General features: G+C 35.0%; 1 protein-coding gene across 1 annotated transcript in view; it reads left to right on the forward strand.

The window, feature by feature from the left end:
• Positions 1–20,499, forward strand: part of LOC132549824 (apoptotic chromatin condensation inducer in the nucleus-like) — a 39,438-nt gene extending 18,939 nt beyond the window's left edge. The window contains exons 8-13 of the mRNA XM_060213797.1: positions 4,914–5,296; positions 5,862–5,984; positions 6,374–6,546; positions 11,938–12,214; positions 14,445–14,456; positions 18,707–20,499. Coding sequence (XP_060069780.1) covers positions 4,914–5,296; positions 5,862–5,984; positions 6,374–6,546; positions 11,938–12,214; positions 14,445–14,456; positions 18,707–20,232 — 2,494 coding nt within the window. The 3' untranslated portion in view covers positions 20,233–20,499. The remainder of the gene's footprint in view (positions 1–4,913; positions 5,297–5,861; positions 5,985–6,373; positions 6,547–11,937; positions 12,215–14,444; positions 14,457–18,706) is intronic.
• Positions 20,500–20,728: the final 229 nt, after the last annotated feature.

Below are 20,728 nucleotides of genomic sequence, written 5' to 3' on the forward strand. Positions count from 1 at the left end.
AAGTCTAACGAAGGATTTATTGTCAATGGAAGTGCACCTTGGTTCCTTGGTGACCTTTATCAGGTGTCATTATCTATGTAATTTAATGTGGAAACTCTCCTGAAATAAACTATATTGCTCCCATTGGTACCATCACAGATAAATGGTACATATATATCTTTTGCTCGCACCTGAAACTGCTTTGTGATACCTACAACATGGAACATAGAGATTACTGCCTGAAAACTTTTCATGGTAATTTGTTCCTCTGAGACCAGCATTAAAATGATTTAGCGTTACCTGGTTTCAACCATTACTTGGCTCAGCCATGTTTTAGTATTTTATACACACCTGGAGATTCCTTAAATGTAAAAATATATGCTTGCAGTTTTTAGGAAAACACATAAGATTTTACTGATTTGAATGACATAATCATGTTTATGATGAAGAAATTACAATCATCACATAATGTCTGGTTTCTAGGTGTTATCATTACTGGATAAACCATCAAATTTCTCTATTGACAACATCATTACTGGTTAAAATATCAGGTGCTCTGTAGTTTCCATCATTACCAGGTAAAATATTATGTTACTGTATGTTAATATCATTACCAGGTAAAATATGTTACTGTATGTTAATATCATTACCAGGTAAAATATTATGTTACTGTATGTTAATATCATTATCAGGTAAAATATCAAGTGCCTTTACATTATTTCCAGGTAAAATGTATCTATAGTTTAAATCTTTACCAGGCAAAATATGTTACTGTATGTTAATATCATTACCAGGTAAAATATTTTGTTACTGTATGTTAATATCATTACCAGGTAAAATATCAAGTGTCTTTACATTATTTCCAGGTAAAAATCTCAAATGCATCTATAGTTTAAATCTTTACCAGGTAAAATATAAGGTGCTTCTTGAGTATTGTTTTTAAATGACTTGGACAAGTGTATAATACAGATTTGGATGTTTGTTTTATCTATTTTGATATGGACAATAATTCAAGGGGACATAATTTTAAGCAGTGATTTAAAGTTAACTTAGAAAACCAGACCAACTAAAATTAATCACCACTGCTATTTTTGTGAAAGGTTAGTTGTCTGTTATTAATTTTATAACTTATTTTATAGCTGACATGATGTTGCCTCCTAGTGGTAAAATTCTATGACACAAGGCTTTTCTGAAATGTCAGAGTTTCTCTACTCAGAGACAAAATCAAATTTAATGAGAAAGCTATATCTAGAGTAAGTTAGAAACAGTAACTCTTTACTTGATCCTAATTATATAGCACTTGACTTACTGGGATGTGCAATGTTTAAGCAGAATTTTAATATTTATATTCGACAGTTTCGCAAATTATTTTTATTTTTATTTTGAAAAATGTAGATTTCAGCTTATTGTTTTAACTCCATGACAATCAATAACTTGTCTATCAACTTCCAAGGCAAAAGCAACTGGTCTTATAAAAGAAAGTGATAAATATCACAACATTTTTCATTGCATGTTGATCCTGTATGATCTCTGTACCATTGTATATATATTTGGCTTTACAGAAATTCTCCTGGGGGAGCTCATTAAACTTTACTGAGTGTTCAGACGTCAGATCTCCAATATTGTCATGTTATTGAATCAAAGATGATCTTTTCCTTTTAACAAATATTTCTGATTAACTTAAAAAAAAAGTAGGGTGTGGAGGGCAAGGATAGATAGAGGTGGGAATATGGAGGAGGAGGAGGGGAGATAGAGAGGGGGATGTGGAGGTGGAGGGGAGATAGAGGTAGGGATGTGAAGGGGATATAGAGGTGGGGATGTGGAGGTGGAGGGGAGATAGTGGTGGGGATGTGGAGGTGGAGGGGAGATAGAGGTGGGGATGTGGAGGAGGAGGTGGAGGGGAGATAGAGGTGGGGATGTGGAGGTGGAGGTGGAGGGGAGATAGAGGTGGGGATGTGGAGGTGGAGGGGAGATAGAGGTGGGGATGTGGAGGTGGAGGGGAGATAGAGGTGGGGATGTGGAGGTGGAGGTGGAGGGGAGATAGAGGTGGGGATGTGGAGGTGGAGGGGAGATAGAGGTGGGGATTTGGAGGTGGAGGGGAGATAGAGGTGGGGATGTGGAGGTGGAGGTGGATGGGAGATAGAGGTGGGGATGTGGAGGTGTAGGGGAGATAGAGGTGGGGATGTGGAGGTGGAGGTGGAGGGGAGATAGAGGTGGGGATGTGGAGGTGGAGGGGAGATAGAGGTTGAGATGTGGAGGGGGAGGAGAGATAGACATGGGGATGTGGAGGGGGGAAGGGAGAGGGAGATGGGAATGTGGAGGAGGAGGGAAGATAGAGGTGGTTTAACCAACAGCTTTATTATTTATTCATCATTTGTGTCTCTCACTGACATTGACAACAAACTTCCTAGTTAGATGGCATTCATAATGAAAAATATACCATGGATGTTGTGGATTCATCTGTTACTCATGTCTATGTTATACTTTAAGTACAATCAAATTTCCCCATAGAATTCTCATATTTCCACTCAAAACAAATATAACACAATGATCATGCTGATAGAAACATGTTGTTTCAGTCTATTTATTTTACCAACTACACATCCAATTGCCATTTAATACAAAGCCACTAAACAGTTTCTAAACTCCCTGTGTACTATATCACATTAATGTGCTAGTCTGTGGTGTTGACTTTATGTTTTACTGCTGGCCTTAAGTACATACATTTGAATCATCAAGTGCTGCAATATTTGTTTACAGTTGAAAGGATTGAATTTTTTAAAGCACCAGAACTGGATGGATTGAGAAATTATTACAATGTATACCGAACTGTTGTGAAGTTTATCTTAAAGAATATATTTGAATAAGGTTCATATATTGAACCTTAAATGTTAGAATATATATAAGTGTAGAAACCCTTTTCATTTTTTATACCCCATCCCCTCTTAGGTAATTGGGGTATATAGTAATCACTGTCTATTTGGTTGTGCATGAGTGTAACTGCATCCCTCGTTCTGTGAATCTATGATACCAGATACCTCATGAACTCATGAACAAATTTGATTCATATCCATACCATAGCATCTTACCATCAAGGTCTACACCTGATGTGGTTTTGGAGGTCATTGGTAAAATGTCGAAGACCAGTCTAACATCTTTGGAAATAAAAAGCTTGTGTATCAGATATTTCACATTGGTCTACGCTTGATTAGATTTTGGACATTCGTTGATGTTAAAGGTCAAAGTTCATCTTTCACCACTATGGAAATAAAAAAAAATGTGAACAAGATATCTCATGAACACCTAATTAGATTGAAAGTTATTGTAAATAATTGCATAACAATGTACCTTGAAATAGTGAAAATATCGTCCTAATGAGAATAACCAGCTACATGGTATGGTGTGGAATGTGTGGGCGTATAGGACTGACATCCTATGAAAACCTAACAGGTTGTGGTATTAAGAGTCTAAGGTTGAGATTTAGGAAGTCTTTAGATAAACAGGGGGAGTGGTGTTAAAGGAGGGGTTGATGTGGCTTGTACATAGTGTTAAATACCGTCTCTGTCACTCAGCTGACAGAGCATTCTTCTTTCGTTCAGTTGGTAGAGTCGAGGATTATCACACCATAGACATGGGTTTGATTCCTGTTGGGGTGCTCGACAGAATACGTTGCCTCAGATTTGTTTGTAAATAATTCCCAAAACAAGAAGATGTCACGTTTTTAAGAACGTTGTTTTGAAATAGATGGTTGGCCCTTAAAGCGAAAAACCCAAATGGGTAATTGGTTGAAATTTTTAAAATCCATTTCCTCCAGCACTAGTGCATGTATGGTTTAGCAGATCAATATCCATTTTGGACAATAGTATTATTAAATGTGAGATTAATTAAATCACAAAAGAATTCAGGTAGACTGACTATTGAGTTTATGGCTCAAAAAACTATGAACATACCTATTTTGATGCAATCAAATTTAAGTGCAATATCAGTTTTGAAGTGCTATGATGAATTTGGACATTCACAATAATGGCTTATTAATGACATTCAAAACCTCAGTCATATTTTAGCATGTAAAATCTGAAATAAGATTCAGCAAAAAATGCTGAAATCAGATTGCAGCTAAAACATGTAACAGTAAGTTCCCTGACAATAACACCTGTGAAAGTATCGACAAGGGGACTTATTGTCAAAGACAGACTTACATCAGTCAAAATCAGCTTGGTAATATCCATCTCTGTAATAAAGGACTCAGGTTTCAGAAATTATTCTTTACTGAATCACAGTATACAAGTCAGTGCCTTGTCCCTCATTGCTCTGATTAGAGTACAGCCATATTTACTCTGCAATAAGCCCAGGGTCCAATATGTTACATTGTAGTAAAAGTAAGAAGATGTACTGATAATCAGACATGGGCTTACTGCTTGATAAATATGGTATGGTATTTGTGAATTGCTGCTTATAGAATCACAGTATAAGAACAATACTTTACATGTCATGCCAATTTGGATGTTCAGAACAGATCACTGTACAATGTTTATATATGTGTACTTAATTTGGTGATGGATTCATTTGGATGACAATTTCTATTTCATGAAATGAAGAAACCAGTCTCATATTCATTAAAACTTAACATGCGTTGATATTGTTAATTGAGGAAATTGATTTTGCTTGATGAAATCAACAAACTGTGAAAGTAGGTGAAGTAACTGACAAGTTATGAAATAAGTTATGAAATTTCAAATCAAATTATTTTTAAATTCCATGATGTGATAATCTGTTCTCAGTGTCTCTTAATTAGATGTCACATTACCATAATTTCAATTTGGAATTTAAATTACCATTTATTCTTGTTCAGTTAAACAGCTACTTGTCTTTCAGCAAGCCAAACTTAGGAGTAAAATGTGAATATAATATCAGATGTTTTTGTCTACTTTCAGTGACTTCATGTCACGAGATCGTATCCATGAGGTTATAGAACGTTTCTTGCCACCTTATGACCGTGTGAACACCAACATGTCAACGGCTAGTTCTGACCTTCTGCAGCAGAAGAAGATGAACCTACATATATCTAAGGCCCGGCATCTTCGTCAAGCCCACCTGATGGAAACAAAGCCTGTGTTTTACCTGGATGATGAGGAGGATAATATACAGGAAGAGGAGGAAGAAGAAGAAGAGGAAGGTCAAGTCACAGGACGTGTGACCGACACACAACGTACCAACGAAAGGCGATTTGATAGTGATTATGGGTCCTTCCGTGACTTCTATTTTGGGGGCATGAAAGATTTTCCAAGATTTCGGAAGCCTCTACCAGCTATTGGAGGTAACTACTGGTACAACAAATACAAATTGTAATACACCAGAGTTAATATCAGTAGTGATGATATTACAGATTTTTTTTTCACTTTCAAGATATTCTTGTGCAGAAAAGACTATTTAGTTAAGTTTTCTGTTACTTGTTGATTTAATTTTTATCTAATATTAATTTTTTTTTCTCATAGTAGAAAATGAATTTCTTTAATTGCTTGTAGTTTATCACTAACACATTTTACTGCAGAGAAAACTTGTTTTACAATCCCTTGGGGTTATTATGGAGAAGAGTTACAATAAAGATCTGATTTCTGTGGCACTGTGGATTTGTTTTAAACACTTACGGTACAATAAAAACTTTAATCATGAAAACATGGAATCCATACAGCAGAAAATGTCCAAGAATTTACAAAGCACGAGAATCTACAAAGCACGAGAATTTACAAAGCACAAGAATTTACAAAGCACAAGAATTTTAGCAAGTTTTGATTGATGAAGTGTTGTTGTCTTGCTTGGAAAATGTTGAATATTTCTGATTTATTCTGCTTAAAAATAGCATCAAACACTGAATTTTGCAGCAGACACTCCAGTCAAGATTCCATCCATTTCCCTTGGCCTACCAGAGCTACCATTGGGTCTACGTAAAACACGTACCTTTACCTATAACAAGAGAAATTACAGAGATGTAGACTTCACACTTGGTAGGTATTCTACTCTCAGATGTTTCAAGTTTTGTCTTCACAAATCCATTGTTTATGTAATGCTGAAAGTATTTTTCAATGGATCCAGTTTTTTATAGATCAATTCCTGGGAGACTGGCCAAGCTATGGGGTAGACGGTGGCTATTACTGAAGGGAAATCTCTCCATTTTACATGTTTGCATGCTGTCATATTTAATGAATAATTTATACTCTTGAAAACAAATGCTTTCTTTTTTATTTTGGAATACAGTATATTGGAAGTAAAGAACACAGGGGACTGTAACAATGTTTCTGGGGAAGAGGGCTTGTATGTTTCAGGCCCATGTGATAAAGAATGGTATGCATATTAGAAGAGATTGATAAATTTCAAATATATGTTTTATCATTAGCTCCCATGCCCTTGCCACCTGGGAGTCTACGGGAATCTGCAGAACTCCAAGAACAGTCTGAACACAATTCACCCTCACAGGTCAACATTCAGTCCCCGTCCACACCGAAAGCTCCCCTGGAAATACCAGTCGTATCCCAGGAGGAGAGGAAGGTGGCTGCTGAAGCTGTTCAGGTATGTTTTAATAATTACACCATTTTTGTCAGAATTTCATTGTCTACAGCTAGGTCTTTAGATTGTCATGAATACACAGGTTTTGCAAGTATAAGCTACCTGACTGGAAATATTTCTGATAGATGAGAGGTCTTCCTTGACCAATAAAAATGGAATGATTTTGTATGCTGTTACCATTATCAATGTTGTGATCATTATCATTCATCCTTTATCAAAAGTCTGAGCCAACAGTCAAAGTGTTCATGCTGTTGAACATTTACATTATGGAAATATAAGTCTGAAAAAGCCTCAAAAAGGTAGCTTATACCCTTACGTAGAGCTCATGTACCTGACTATACTTCAGTAGAGATTTTAATGGATTTTGTTTACATTAAATAAAGTGTGCTGTTTTCAGTAGAAAGCCAGTTGTGTGTTGATTTCAATAAACATTCTTCATTTAATGCTAGAAGTGTGCTAATATCACTATAAAGGTTATTTTATAACTTCATTTCAATATTGTTCTGGAAACTTTTTCCACTTGCATAGTTAGATCAGTGTGTTTTTGATTGACATGCATTCGGTCATGTACACATGGTATGATCATAGACAATTGTATATGGTCTTTAAATTTAAAAAAAAAAAATTCATTCCAACTTAAAAGAATTTATACTGTGCTCTATTTATCCATCAATAAGCCCATGCCTTTTAATAAGCCCACCCATATCACCATCAGATAGCGCTAACTGAAAGTCATAGGTAATGTGTTGGCCTCTGGGCTTTTTGTTGGATACTTAGGGTTAGATTAAGGCTTTAAATAATTCTTTCAAAATGCCATCATTACTGCTAAGCAGTTAAGAAAATTGAAATATGTTTACTTTGCTTTTCTAAGGATAATCTTTCAAAGGATTCTGTGTTACATTTGATACTATAGAGTAGTCAAACAATGTCCCAATTTTCCCACAGAGAAAAACACTTTTATAAAGTTGACATATTATACTTTAAAATTTCAAATTTCAGAAAAACAAATCAGCCTTATAATGAGAGAAATTGAATTTCTGCTCCAATACCCTCCCATTACAGTAAAACCCATTACTACAACACCTTTAGTAACTGGTTCAACAGTGTCAGAGTGTAGGATATGCCTGAAATACTTCTCATATACATAACAATATAAGATGTGAGATAATGATTTAGTCCTAGGAATGTAATGTGTGAGCTGAGCCCCCTGTCTCTAGTCTCTGTAGTGACAATGTTCTAGTGACTTACTCTATAACATGCATTGGATTTTGGAAGTTATCTAGTTCAATAGCATTGTATTAGATGTAAAGTGTGCTCACAACCTTTTAAACATGTATTGTGGAAAAGTTTTATGTTTCACTTTGTTTAGAATGCAAATTTATATTAAAGCTAAAATACGACAAAAAATAAGAAAAGACTGGTCCAACAATATAAGATGTGAGATAATGATTTAGTCCTAGGAATGTAATGTGTGAGCTGAGCCCCCTGTCTCTAGTCTCTGTAGTGACAATGTTCTAGTGACTTACTCTATAACATGCATTAGATTTTGGAAGTTATCTAGTTCAATAGCATTGTATTAGATGTAAAGTGTGCTCACAACCTTTTAAACATGTATTGTGGAAAAGTTTTATGTTTCACTTTGTTTAGAATGCAAATTTATATTAAAGCTAAAATACGACAAAAAATAAGAAAAGACTGGTCCAACATTAAAATATCACTCTTCTATATTTTTTTATAAAATGTAAAACATTTTTTTTGAAGAATTACATCCACTGATATTTTACAAGATATTGATTGACAGAAACTGCTATACAGTTACCGTGATATCTTTCTGTAGAGTGATTTGTGTATTCCTGTATGTATCTAATACTTTTGGCTTGACATTACGGAAATTTATACAATGGTTTACATGTACTAAGTAATGTTAAATGTGAAATTGAACAATTACTTTCTGTTGTAAAATCTAAGCAGAGATCAACTGAACTATGATGTGCATTACAATAAAGCACAAACAGTGCATAGGGGATATTATTTGTTAGTCTGTCACAAAGAAGTTTGTCTGAAAGTTTCCGTGGATATAAAACTATACAGCCATTTCTTTTACCAATAGTCCATTTTATTCTTAAGGGAGAAAGTTGGGCCAGCAGATTCTGTATTGTAAGTGGGAAACAATTGACTTTGTTGTTCCTTTTCACCTTGATGTAATTTTAGGTATGTGTCTGTGAAGGGGGTGGGGCGCAAGGGATTCTTGAACTGTTGCTCAGCTGACTCTTTCCATCATGCTGTTTTTCTGGGGGTAGCCTAGTTTGGGTGGGGATTACCCAGTTTGGGTGGGGGTTGGGATGGGTTTGACTGTTAGTTTACTTATTTTTGTCCTAACATTGGATTTTATTTTTATTTAATTGTGAATCTATAGATTATACCTGATAACAGATCCTCCCACGTCCCTTGAAGCTGGTTTACAGGAAGGGGTGTAAGAACTGTTGACTTCAGTTAACATTACAACACACAATCAACAGCACACATTCTGTAAGAAAAATGTTAATATTTAAGTTTCAGCGATTCAAGCGGGACATTGTCCATTTATGGACATACTGGCATGTGAGTCTTAAAATATATATTTATGTATACATTTTATTGTAACAATGGCATTGAGGCAAGCATACACATGGACCAGGGAAGATAATCACATGTGTCACCCAGGCTTCATCATCATCGGTGCTGGATGTTGTATGTCCTATCATTCAGCTTTCTAAATCTGTCTGTGGTAATTAAAAGAAAGTTAAACAAAAAGATATTTCACTTTTAATGGAAGAACTTCAAATCTCATTTAAAAGAATTTTATTTGACCTTTTTTTTTTTAAAGAAAGATATATGTATGTCAATTTTGACTGACACTTCCCATTTTCTAATTTCATATGTCAGGTTTGTTTTATTCTAATCAAAAGTATTGTTTGTTTCTATGTCTATCCAGGATATCTCAGTCATGTAAATTTCATATTCACACAGGCAGATTTGAGAAATACTTAATGTACATGGCTGTCATATATACATACCATGTATTTCATCACAGCATTGTGGAACTTTTCTCAGCGACATTGAATGTTTGACTTGGTCTGATTGGTTTTATATCTGATGTGTTGGTGGTACAATGTATACATTTGAATGGTCTGGTAAAGGGTTTAAAACACTGTGATGGTTTTCTATGTACTATATTTATATAAGGTATTTTACTACTATCTTGGTTGTATTCATTTTAATAGGTGACCTTTTCTTGTGACTGACATGTTGTCACTGTTCCTAAAGGGCGCCATAACAATGAAGAAATGATGAGGGTTGGTGAGGGTTGGTGAGGGTCAATATATCTGTTTATTTATCTCTTGGCCCTTCCAAATTTTTAATGGCTGGAATTCTTGAATTTCAGAATTGAAATTAAAATGGTAGATTAATATATATACAATTTAATGTTGAATTTACTCTTAGCAGAAATCTATCTTTATTTTGGCAGAAATGAAAAATTCATTAGTTTTGATTGTTTGAAATGAATTGCAATGATTACAACAATCCCTGGAAGAATTGAAATATGACTTAAGGTAGACCATTGCTACAAAAGGGTGACAATCTTCATGTAATTTCTGTATTTCTTAAGGGAGGCAGTTCTTATACTTTGATTAAAGAAAAGATTGTTTTTTTATATGGTTGAAAGAGACAATTTTGTTATAGTAAATTCTTATAAATATCTTATAAGACATGTCTTATTCATGTGGTTAGCAATGTTTAGTTATGAGGTTATGCTTTCTGTTTCAGAATAATTAGTCAATCATTATATTTTCATATACTTTATTGCAAGAACATGTTCTTGTCCATTGTAAACAATTTTTCTTGGTATTTAATTAACAATATCCATTGTTCTATCCCATGTTTTCTTATTAAGCTTACCTAGTTGAACAGTCTTTCCTCAGCGGTCACTTCATTGAAATACTAAATCAACCACAGTTGTATTGGGGCTTCATCATACAAGCAAATAAGTTTCTCTTTTCAGTGTTTGTTCACTGGAGCAAGAAATTGTCATTTATATGATCAGGATTGTAGGAATTTCTGGTAGGAAGTTTTACCAAAAATGGAAAAAAAATAAAATTCTAATATCATACGTGAGTGAACAGTAGGACTTGAGATATTCAGTATACATTTGTAACTCTTTCATTGGTCCTATTTTGTTTTATAATGAAAATTAAAAAAAAAAAGGGACAAATTACAGCAAATTTTATTTTTTATAAGATTGTTCTTTACTGAATAAATATTAAGTCTTGATTAAAAAAAAATGATGAGAAAGTACTTTCTTATTGCAAATCATGCAAAAAACAAAATAAAGATTGAACAAGGCAGTGGCGCCATCTGGTTGGCCAACCGTGTCAATGTGTCACTATAAATGATTGTTTATTGAGGGTAGTTAAGAGGTTTTCTGTCCTTCTGGCTCTGATTGCTCAAAGGTGAGTCTGTGCTAACCAGTGACTAGTGAAAAATTCAAATTGATGCCACTAAAAACTCAAGGACTTAAAAAAGCAAAGTTGACACTCAAAAATACCAATTTGACCTGTCTCAACAAATTTATGAATGCGAAATGATAAAGTGTACCAGCAATTTTGTTTAATTCATGTTTAAAAATTTGCACTAACCACTGGTTATCTCTAACCAGCCTTTGAACAACCAGAGCCAGATTGTTAGATTTGGCAGGGCCATCATGCATTCTAAATCACATTTACACAATCTCCTGGGCAGCCTCCGCAGTTCACCACTACCAAAGCTGTCCTTGTGAACAACTGGGACATATTAAAACATGCTTTTTTTGGCATAAAACTGAATATCTGGTTTGTTACCATACACTTTCTGAATATACCCTGCTGTATGTCATAATGTTGGGTAGGAATGATTTATTCAAAAGCCTAACATGGAGTTTTGTCCATGGCATCAGCACTATATTATCATGCAATATTCAAGTCATCACAGGTAAAATTAATAAATAGGTCATGTCTGATGTTCATCACAGCAGCTTATTGAGGGAACACCTGAGTGTGCTTTTAATGTATTTTGCATGATATTGGTAAGCTTTTCACCATACAAACATTCACCATAGAATTTCAGAAAAAAATAAAAAAAAATAAAAAAAAATTAAAAAAATGAATGAAATGTAAGTAAAGTATGAATTTAATTTTGAATACATGAAGAATTATAACACTATTCTTTATCTTTTTCTCTTTATCATTTTCATTTCTTCTTGTATGCAGCATTCCATTTGCAGAAAATTTCCATCTAGTTAACTTGGCATATTTCAAAAGCGTTGATATGTTATTGTACATATGTTGAGATACTGTTACCAGATTTTGTTTTTATTAGTCCCCAACACGATCTGCAACTGGAATGTCTGGGACACCTTTGCATGCTGTCTCACCGGCAGTGAGTACTAAAGTGCCACAGGCCCCAGCCACCACTCCTGCGGCGGCTCACTCTCCCTCCAAGGCCTTCTTTAGGGAGCCTTCAGCCCCTCCACCGACAGCAGAGGGTACTCAAGCAGATCTGATGATCTCACGGACAAGCACGCTCTCTCCCACACAGAACATCAGGGCACCTATGAATTCCCCACGGGAAACTTCACCAGAGCGAACTCGGACAGGTCAGTATAAAACTTGGGACTTTTTACCCATTGCTTCATGAAATCGATTCTCCTACACATAGGCTATTAACGTCAGTGTTTGTTCCATGCATTACTACTACATACTTATGAGTAAGGTCGATAAGTAAGTTATCTTTTCTGTATCCTGACATTTTCTGTTCTGTTGCAAATATTTTCATTTACAAGCTATTAGACTTTCGTACTCCATTTTCTATCTTCATGAAGGCGAGCATATCTTTTTATTCTTCAAATAAAATTTTTAAAAAACTTATATACAAACTTCTCAATCAAGAATTGGCATCAAATTTCAGAAATGACAAGAAATTGGAAAACATTAAAAATAGAATAATCTGGTAAAATGTTCAGAGATATATCTGAGATGTAATTTGAATAGTTACTATAGTAACAAGCAATTTTTTATTTTCAACCTGTTAAGTGTATATTCACTTATGCAGATCTGTCACATATTCATCCCAGTTATCACTTTATTTCTAAAAGACATTCATTTTTTTTTTTTTTGTGAATGCGAAACAAACGCTTTTTAAAAAGATGTTTTAAAATTCCAAAATTGCATTTGAATCACATAAATTAACTTTTTTTTTTTAATTTGTGATATGATACACATGGCCTACACTGCCCCCTAGTTCACTTATTGATCGTCATTCTCAACACACTGTCACTTCATTAATCCCAGTCAACTGATTTAGACGTAACATGATTTCTGTTGAATGTGTCCTTGTTGGAAGGTGTGTTTTGAGAAGACTTAAGATGAATGTGGCTTAAATCTTCATGTCTGGACAGTGTTATCTAAACTATGTTAGCAATGGTGTGTCTTTGTTTGTAAATTAAGTTAGGGATTTCTGAGAGAAAGATTTGGATTTCATTGCTAGGAAATAGATTGTTATTAGGAGTAGTCCTAGTGCTGATTCATAATTAGATAATTGTCTTATTATTTCAGCTCCAAACCTACCCCCTCCCCCTCCTTCTTTTTTTATTGTGCTATTATTATCATTAATTTGATCAGAATTGTCAAAAAACATTCTACAGGAGATACTATGCTCCAAGGCTATCTATAATCACAGATTGATGTACTGGAATTTTCCAAATTTTGTTAGATCTTGCCAATTTTATACAACAGTTTGGCAGTGGGAACAGTGAAAGTTTGTCTTTTGAATGTAAAGTCTTAATTATGATACGGTAAAATCTTCTGTTGAATTTTCATTAGCGTAGACCTCTACTCTTTAGGTAGCTAGGATCCACCATATGGTTTTTCTGATGAATTTGTATTCACATGTCAGATTAAAACATTGGAGGAGGACTGTTTCTTTTCTCTCTCTTTAAAGCATTAAATCTTTAATTTGCTGTTTTTCACTGTACACATGTGGAGCCTTTGCTGAAGCTCAAATCATTGTGTTATTTTCTAGAGAATTTTGATACTGAAAGATAGCAAGCTTTCATGTCATATCCTTGGAAGTCCTATAATAAAGGCACAATAATTTCTGATTAACACTGCCAGGCAGATTCAGTGTTTGAGTCTGTCTCAGATTTCTACGACTTGAGGGGATCATTACTGGATGGATGTCATGTATGAGATTTAATGAGAGAGTTTTATTTCTTTTCCTATTGGTGCTCTGGAATCCTGTATGTTGAATAATTGATTTTAACTCTAAATCCAAGTCAGTGGCCGTACTTGTCCATGTACAGAATTTCAATGTTACGTAAGAGTAATGCAGGCATGTTGATCAAGCTTTAGTTTCCAAAACAGTATTAATTACTTTTATGGCTTCATATATTTATGTAAAATTTTCTATTTATAATTTATTTGTGAACTGTGTTTGAAGCAAAAAAAGGGTGTTCTGTTTTCATTTGATTTCCAAGGAGCAATAGCAGTAATAGTAATAGTTTCATTAACATTAGCATAACGAGTCGTGAATTTGTGTAAACACTTGAAAAATCCCATTTATCTTATCAAATGTTAAATTGAAAAATTACATCATCTTTTAGAGCCACATTATCATAAAAAAAAAACATAAATGTGATTTTTAGATCTGTAGAATGTTATAGATAACATCATCAATGTTAGGGTACTTTTTAAAAATTAATTAGTACTTGTACAGCACCATTGTTACACTACTATTTGGACTGCAGAAAAGATTTCATTTAAGTTAAGCAAGAAAAAGTAAATTGCAAAATGACTGTTTGTTATTTCATGCTTATCAAATGTCTACAGGAAGGATTTTTGGTAAGTAATATCTACTGATACCTGTAAAACTACTAAATATTCTGGAAAAGCATCACTCCATCATCAATACATACCATGAATGCACTATTTATTTTATCAATGCATGTCAATTGAAGGATTTTGGTGAATTGTTTTTGCAGTACTTTTTTATTTCTTGGCTTAAAAATCCAAGTGTGTCTATACATATATATCATTGCATGGACCTGCAAGTGCTCCTTACTTCAACTTTGAACATGCTATTAACTTATGCATTTTATTATTTCCTTTCAATGCACAACTGATATGTAAGCATAGTTATTCTGAGCTTTAGCATAAATGCTTACCTCCCATTAAAGAGCTAAGAGGTAGTTTATAAGCTGTGATATGACTCCGGAGAGTGGATATTCTTTTACAAATATGAAAAATGTCAGTTTCCAGCGTACAAGAATGATTAACTACTTATGGTCGACTTGTTACAACAAATGTTTATCTGAATTCTGATTTCCATTTAATTTACTGACTTTCATTGTGTCTGGGAACCAGGAAATAGAAAATAAAATGATAGGGTTCGGATCAATTGTCTTTTATCTCATGTATGTGCTTTCTGCCATGTTGTCACTGACACTGCAGCATCATAATGAAAACAGTTTGTTTTGAAATAGTTCTGCAAATTCTTGTATTTTTTTCCCTATTTGTAATGAAATCCAAACAATTTATAAGTGTTATAGCCATTTTGCATGCAATGTATTGACTTTTATATCTATGCATGAATAATTTTATACTTCTGTTAAATGCGTGTCTGTGCAAAATCCTATGCTGCATTAACTTAATGTTATTTTGAAAAAAGACTTTATGAGGAATATATATATATATATATATATATATATATATAGTTGTCACTACAATGATCAAAGGTAAGGCTGCTGGTGAATTATACAGAGAAAACATTCCCTTGGTTAAATGTAGGACAACTAAAGTCTAGCTTAGATTTTGTCCTTTTTACTCTGTCATTTGTAATCCAAACTGGAGGTCTAAATTAGTGACTAAAATTACCTGGGAGAAGGACTTTGTATTAACACCTGATCATAATCATGATCAGAAACACATCTGCTTCTCTCTGGCAAGCATGACCAACCTCCCACGTGTACTGGCGCATTCTCCAGTGGGAAACGACTCTGACCGTATTTTCCGGTGGAATACAAATCTAATAGATGTCCGATCTCCATACCAAATCAGCTGCTCTGTGCTGAACAGTACATGGGATTAGTTAGGTGTATTACTTCTTCCAGATGAGATCACAGCAGTCTGATTGTTAATAAAGGTAGATTTTAGAAAGATAAATGAATAAATATCACAGAAAACAATCAAATTAAAAAAGGATGTAGATGCCAGTATATTAGATATGTTTTATCCTATCATGACCAGTGTGATTGTGTACATCTTTTGTCTAGGATGTTTGAAATGGTGAACGATTTCATCAGAACCATAACTGGAGTTTTTATAGTATCTTGTATCCAGTATTATTAAACTTATACAAGGTTAATAGTGGTTATAGCTTGTCCTTCAAGGTTTATGTGTAGTTACCCAATCCAACATTGTGTGTACAGAAGTTGGTACATCCAACATTGTGTGTACAGTAGTTGGTACATCCAACATTGTGTGTACAGTAGTTGGTCCTTCCAACAGTATGTGTACATTAGTTGGTACTTCTAATATGGTTATGCAGTAGTTGGTGCATCCAACATTGTGTGTACAGTAGTTGGTTCTTCCACTATTGTATAAACAGTAGCTAGTACTTTCAACATTGCTAGCATTGATATCAAGAATAGCAGACTGGCAGTATGCATGGTTTAGTTTCTTGTTCCCAATAGGATCTTAGACAGAAGTTGCTAGGCAATTGTGAATAACATGACTTCGAGATGCCTCTCAAATACAATTATTTCGGTCCCAATTCTCAAGAGAATTGAACCTGGAGCTATTTTATAGAGGGTTTTTGTAACAATATTAAGACAGAATTGAATTAATATTGTAAACGGAGTGACAATTGTGTACTCACTGCTCTGATATATAATATATATATATGAGACAATTTCTTTCCTTTTTTCTCTCTTTTTAATCTAAATATTGCCATTGTTTCCTGAAATGAGGGATGAAATTGTTTGTGAGATAAAATTGATGAAAAACGGAAACTGCTAACATAAAAAGCATTATTGGAATTAAAAAAAAATATATTACTGCCTATCAGGAAATTTTCAACAGTCCAGCCTGGTTTACAGGCAACCTTTATACAAAGCCAGCTGTCTGTAAAGGCCGTTGTTTGATTACCTGTGTAAAACAATTCATAGTCATGGAACCTCTATATAAAGACCACTTTACTCTGCTCTCTTTAATGGCTTTATAGACACCTTTGCATGTATTTTCCTTATGACAAGTACTCTTAGAAACAACAGCAATGTAACGAAATGCTTAAAAATGATTTCTGTTTTAATTTCAAGCTGAAAATCAATGAAACAAGGGTAAAATTTGAATAAAAGACAAATGTACACACAGACTAAAATAAGGCGTTCTTGAAGAGTAAATGCTTGGTGCTTTATCGACTAGGGAATCCAAGTATGGAATATTACTTGTAGAAAACCAGATTTAGCAATGAAACTACTGGGCATACTAACGAGCATCAAGCACTCTAACTTCATATGCACAAGGAAATAGAATATTAATATTTCCCAGTGAGAATATAACGGTGACGACAAAATCCTGGTGCAGTCTGTATATTCATCTGTGTATCCCGAATCCCAGTATTGTAAGGTTATCTTTCATGAATATTGTGATATCGGGAACAAGTCATTGAAGGTTGGATCATTTGCAATATATAAAACACTGTAGGATGTGGAAATAGAAAATTTGAAACAGTATAAACGAAATCATCACTTTTGTCATACAGCTAGTGAAATTGATTTCCTTGAAGATAGAAATCGGGGTATCATTGATTTCCAATCCTGGTCTGTATTCTTCGGATTTTAAGACATCTGAAAGAGAACTTGAAGGGCTTTGCAAGGTCTTTGTTACCTGTTTTGAATAAGATCTTAAAAGATTGGGCCTTGTATGAAAATAAATATGTCAGCCAAGAGAGGGGCCAAATGAGTTTCTATTGTTATGCCAATAATCTGTCAGAAAATTTTGCCACAAAATAAAGATTTGAAGACATTGTCAATCAAAATTTCGATCATTCTCAGGATTTGATCCTCAGTATTTTTACGAGAAACGGTCTAAAGTGATTCAAGAAAAGTAATGGTTTTCTACAGTAGAACTTAGATGCGGGCAAATGAAAAAGAAAATCCAATCTGATTGTAGATTTCCAGGGTGTCGTTAGTTTGGTTAATGCTGGTAATTTTGGAATAGAATGTTATCTTTGTGTGATGACATTTGGCTGAAGACTCTTGAGGTTCTATTAGTTCTGACAGAGGCGATATGATACGCCAAAAAGTCAAAGGAAGTTTTTGAAATGTTTTTTGTGTACGACTTAACTTCTACACAACCTGCATGAACCTGATACTGGCATTTTATGTTAAGCTTGACTGCGTTCGCCGTACATTTGTACTGTTAACTAATTGACAACATAGAAAGTATGTGACGGATCTTGATTTTATGCTCTATCAAAGTGGCTGTAAGAACGACTGGATGTAAGTACAGGTTGAGGTATGAATAGTGACAATGATTTTGGATCAGTACCTATCCTTCACCAGAAAGACATGAATGATATTGTATGGTTAGATGTGATTTGGTTTATGAGAACTAAATTCAAAAATGAAATTTATTAAATATTTCAAATGAAAAAAAGGATATATTATGGGGCCGAATGCTGTGAAATACAAACATTTGTGGTAGTTAGCGGATGAGACCGCCAATGTTTTGTTGCGGATGTAATGATGTTCTAATCATGAACTCAAAATATCAATAATGCTTCCCATTTAACTAGACTAGTTTTTCCTTTTTATGGAAGTATAAATAAAATATTGGTAAAACATGTGAATAGTAATGTTTTAGCCAATTATTCCATGATGGTTTATATTTTATATGAATACCTTAGGTAATACTGAGTATATTTACCATCTAGTACTTCAATGTATGTGCCGAGGATGTTTATTTTTTTCTGTACATTTTTGCTTCAGATGTTTCACATTGTGAAAGGTCATTTTATCATAAACATCTTTACAATACACAGATAAAGTTTCCTGTCTTGTAAATACTTATTTATATTTTACATTCCTCAGGTTTGGGTCTTGATACTATTGAAGAGAAGAAACACGAGGAGACAGCCGAGAATGGGGCAGGTGTTTCACGTAGTCGCAGTGTTCATTTTACTGCAAATGAGGTTCCTGAAATCCCACCTCCTCCATCCTCTCCGCAAGAGGAAGATGATCGATCAGATTTGACAACACCACTGGCCACGCCAGTTGTCAAGGATCGGGCAGGTCATGTCACTGTTCTTACAAACCAGAACACTGTAAACACTCGAGAGCCTACCCTCACCTCGTTCGACCTTCAAGTTCCAGCAGATAGGAAACGGGAGTCGACCATGGGGTCCACACCCGAACCCTGGCCAGCAGTCAATGAAGCAGACTTTGATGTCACACCGTCTTCAACTAAGCTGGCTTTACACAGTGAACATACTAAAAATGGTGTGGCCAATGACTCCAGGATGGCTGTGGTAGACCCAATGTCTGATCGTTCCTCAATGCATAATGGACGAAAGTCTGAAGAAATTAGCAGTAATTCAAGTGCAGCTAACACAAAACAGGATGATATGAAGAAGGCAGAATCTCCAGGTCCGCCTCCTCCATCCCCTGAAGCAAAGGACAAAAGCAGGAATGCTTATGACATTCCGAAGTCTGGGGGACGCAGGCGTGACATTTTGTCCCGGGAGTCCCTCACGATGACACCTTTAATGGAGGGTGATGAGGAAGGGGAAATAATTCTCAATCAGGGACATGTTAAGACGATTGTAGTGTCTGTGCCTCCTCTTGGAACAGCTGGAAAACCAAGGAACAAGAATAACCGCACTGTTGATACATTTGTAAGCATAGACATACCAGCTGTTTCTGTGAACCTGGCTGAAGATGATAATGAAATGGCAAAACAGGTAGGTCGCACTCATGGACTGGAAACAACTGTTGAAGAATCACAGGAAGATATTGAATCTGTTACACAGACCCTCAACACCAGAGAGGTTCCATTGTCTGCCATGAGCTCTATGGTAGATCCATCTATTGATGGCCAAGATTCCATGTCGGACATGATGTCTGCTGGGGTAGCCCCATCCCAGGCAGGAAATGTATCACCGACCTCTACAGTTCCAGATAAAGGACAAAACATCGATCTGAAAATTTTCATAAATGGAGACCAAGAAAAGGACCACAATGGTAAGATCACAGAGCGATCGGAAACAAAGGGTGACGAGGATATAACGGAGAACGGAGGCGATCACGAGGGATTTAAACAAGAGCTTAGAGAGGAGTTAGAGAAGCTGCAGAAAGTTCAGGGAGGAAACGACGTACAAGGTGAACAGGTCAAGGCACCAAATGCCGAACAGGAGGAGACTGGGCAGATGCAAGAGCAGACATCTGTAGAGGACTCAAAACGTGAGGATGATGAGGAATCAAGACCAGTCCCAGAGGGGGCAATTGATTCAAAACATGAGGGACAGGGGCAATCAGAGATTCAGATTGAGGTGTCAGAAGAGAAATCGCCAAATGATGTAAAAGAGCAGATTTCTTCATCGGTAAGCCAAGGAGAGTGAATAAAAACATTAAAATGCATCAGACAATCACTGACAGGAAGATTAGTGAACCGTGGAACCAACAAAAAGGGAACGTTTATCCTACTGACTTTACGGTAGCTAGTGACCACATAACAGGGCGTCAGTGAGCGAGTTGATACACTGCTTAGCCTGTGTATTACTCTTGGTTAGTTATATATATACAGAACAAAATCAATTGGGTATGAGGCCTACGTTTTTGTATTACATATATGTATATATATTACATATATGAAATAATTTCTGATGTTCAATACTCCAATCATGTGAGTTTCTTGTTTAGAATATATTACTTCAGCATTTGTCGTGTGAGCATGTGTTTTTTTCTACAAGAAGTGAGAAATATGTCTCGGATACATATTACAAATTATTTATTCTTTTTAATATAGAATATGCAATATATTTTTATATATAGATTTTTTATGATTTTTTTCCAAAGACCGAGAAAATCATAAATGCCATGAACTGCACTTTTCGA

Source organism: Ylistrum balloti, unplaced genomic scaffold, assembly GCF_031769215.1.
Source record: "Ylistrum balloti isolate Yb309-2 unplaced genomic scaffold, AGI_CSIRO_Ybal_v1 Utg370078, whole genome shotgun sequence".
NCBI lineage: Eukaryota > Metazoa > Mollusca > Bivalvia > Pectinida > Pectinidae > Ylistrum > Ylistrum balloti.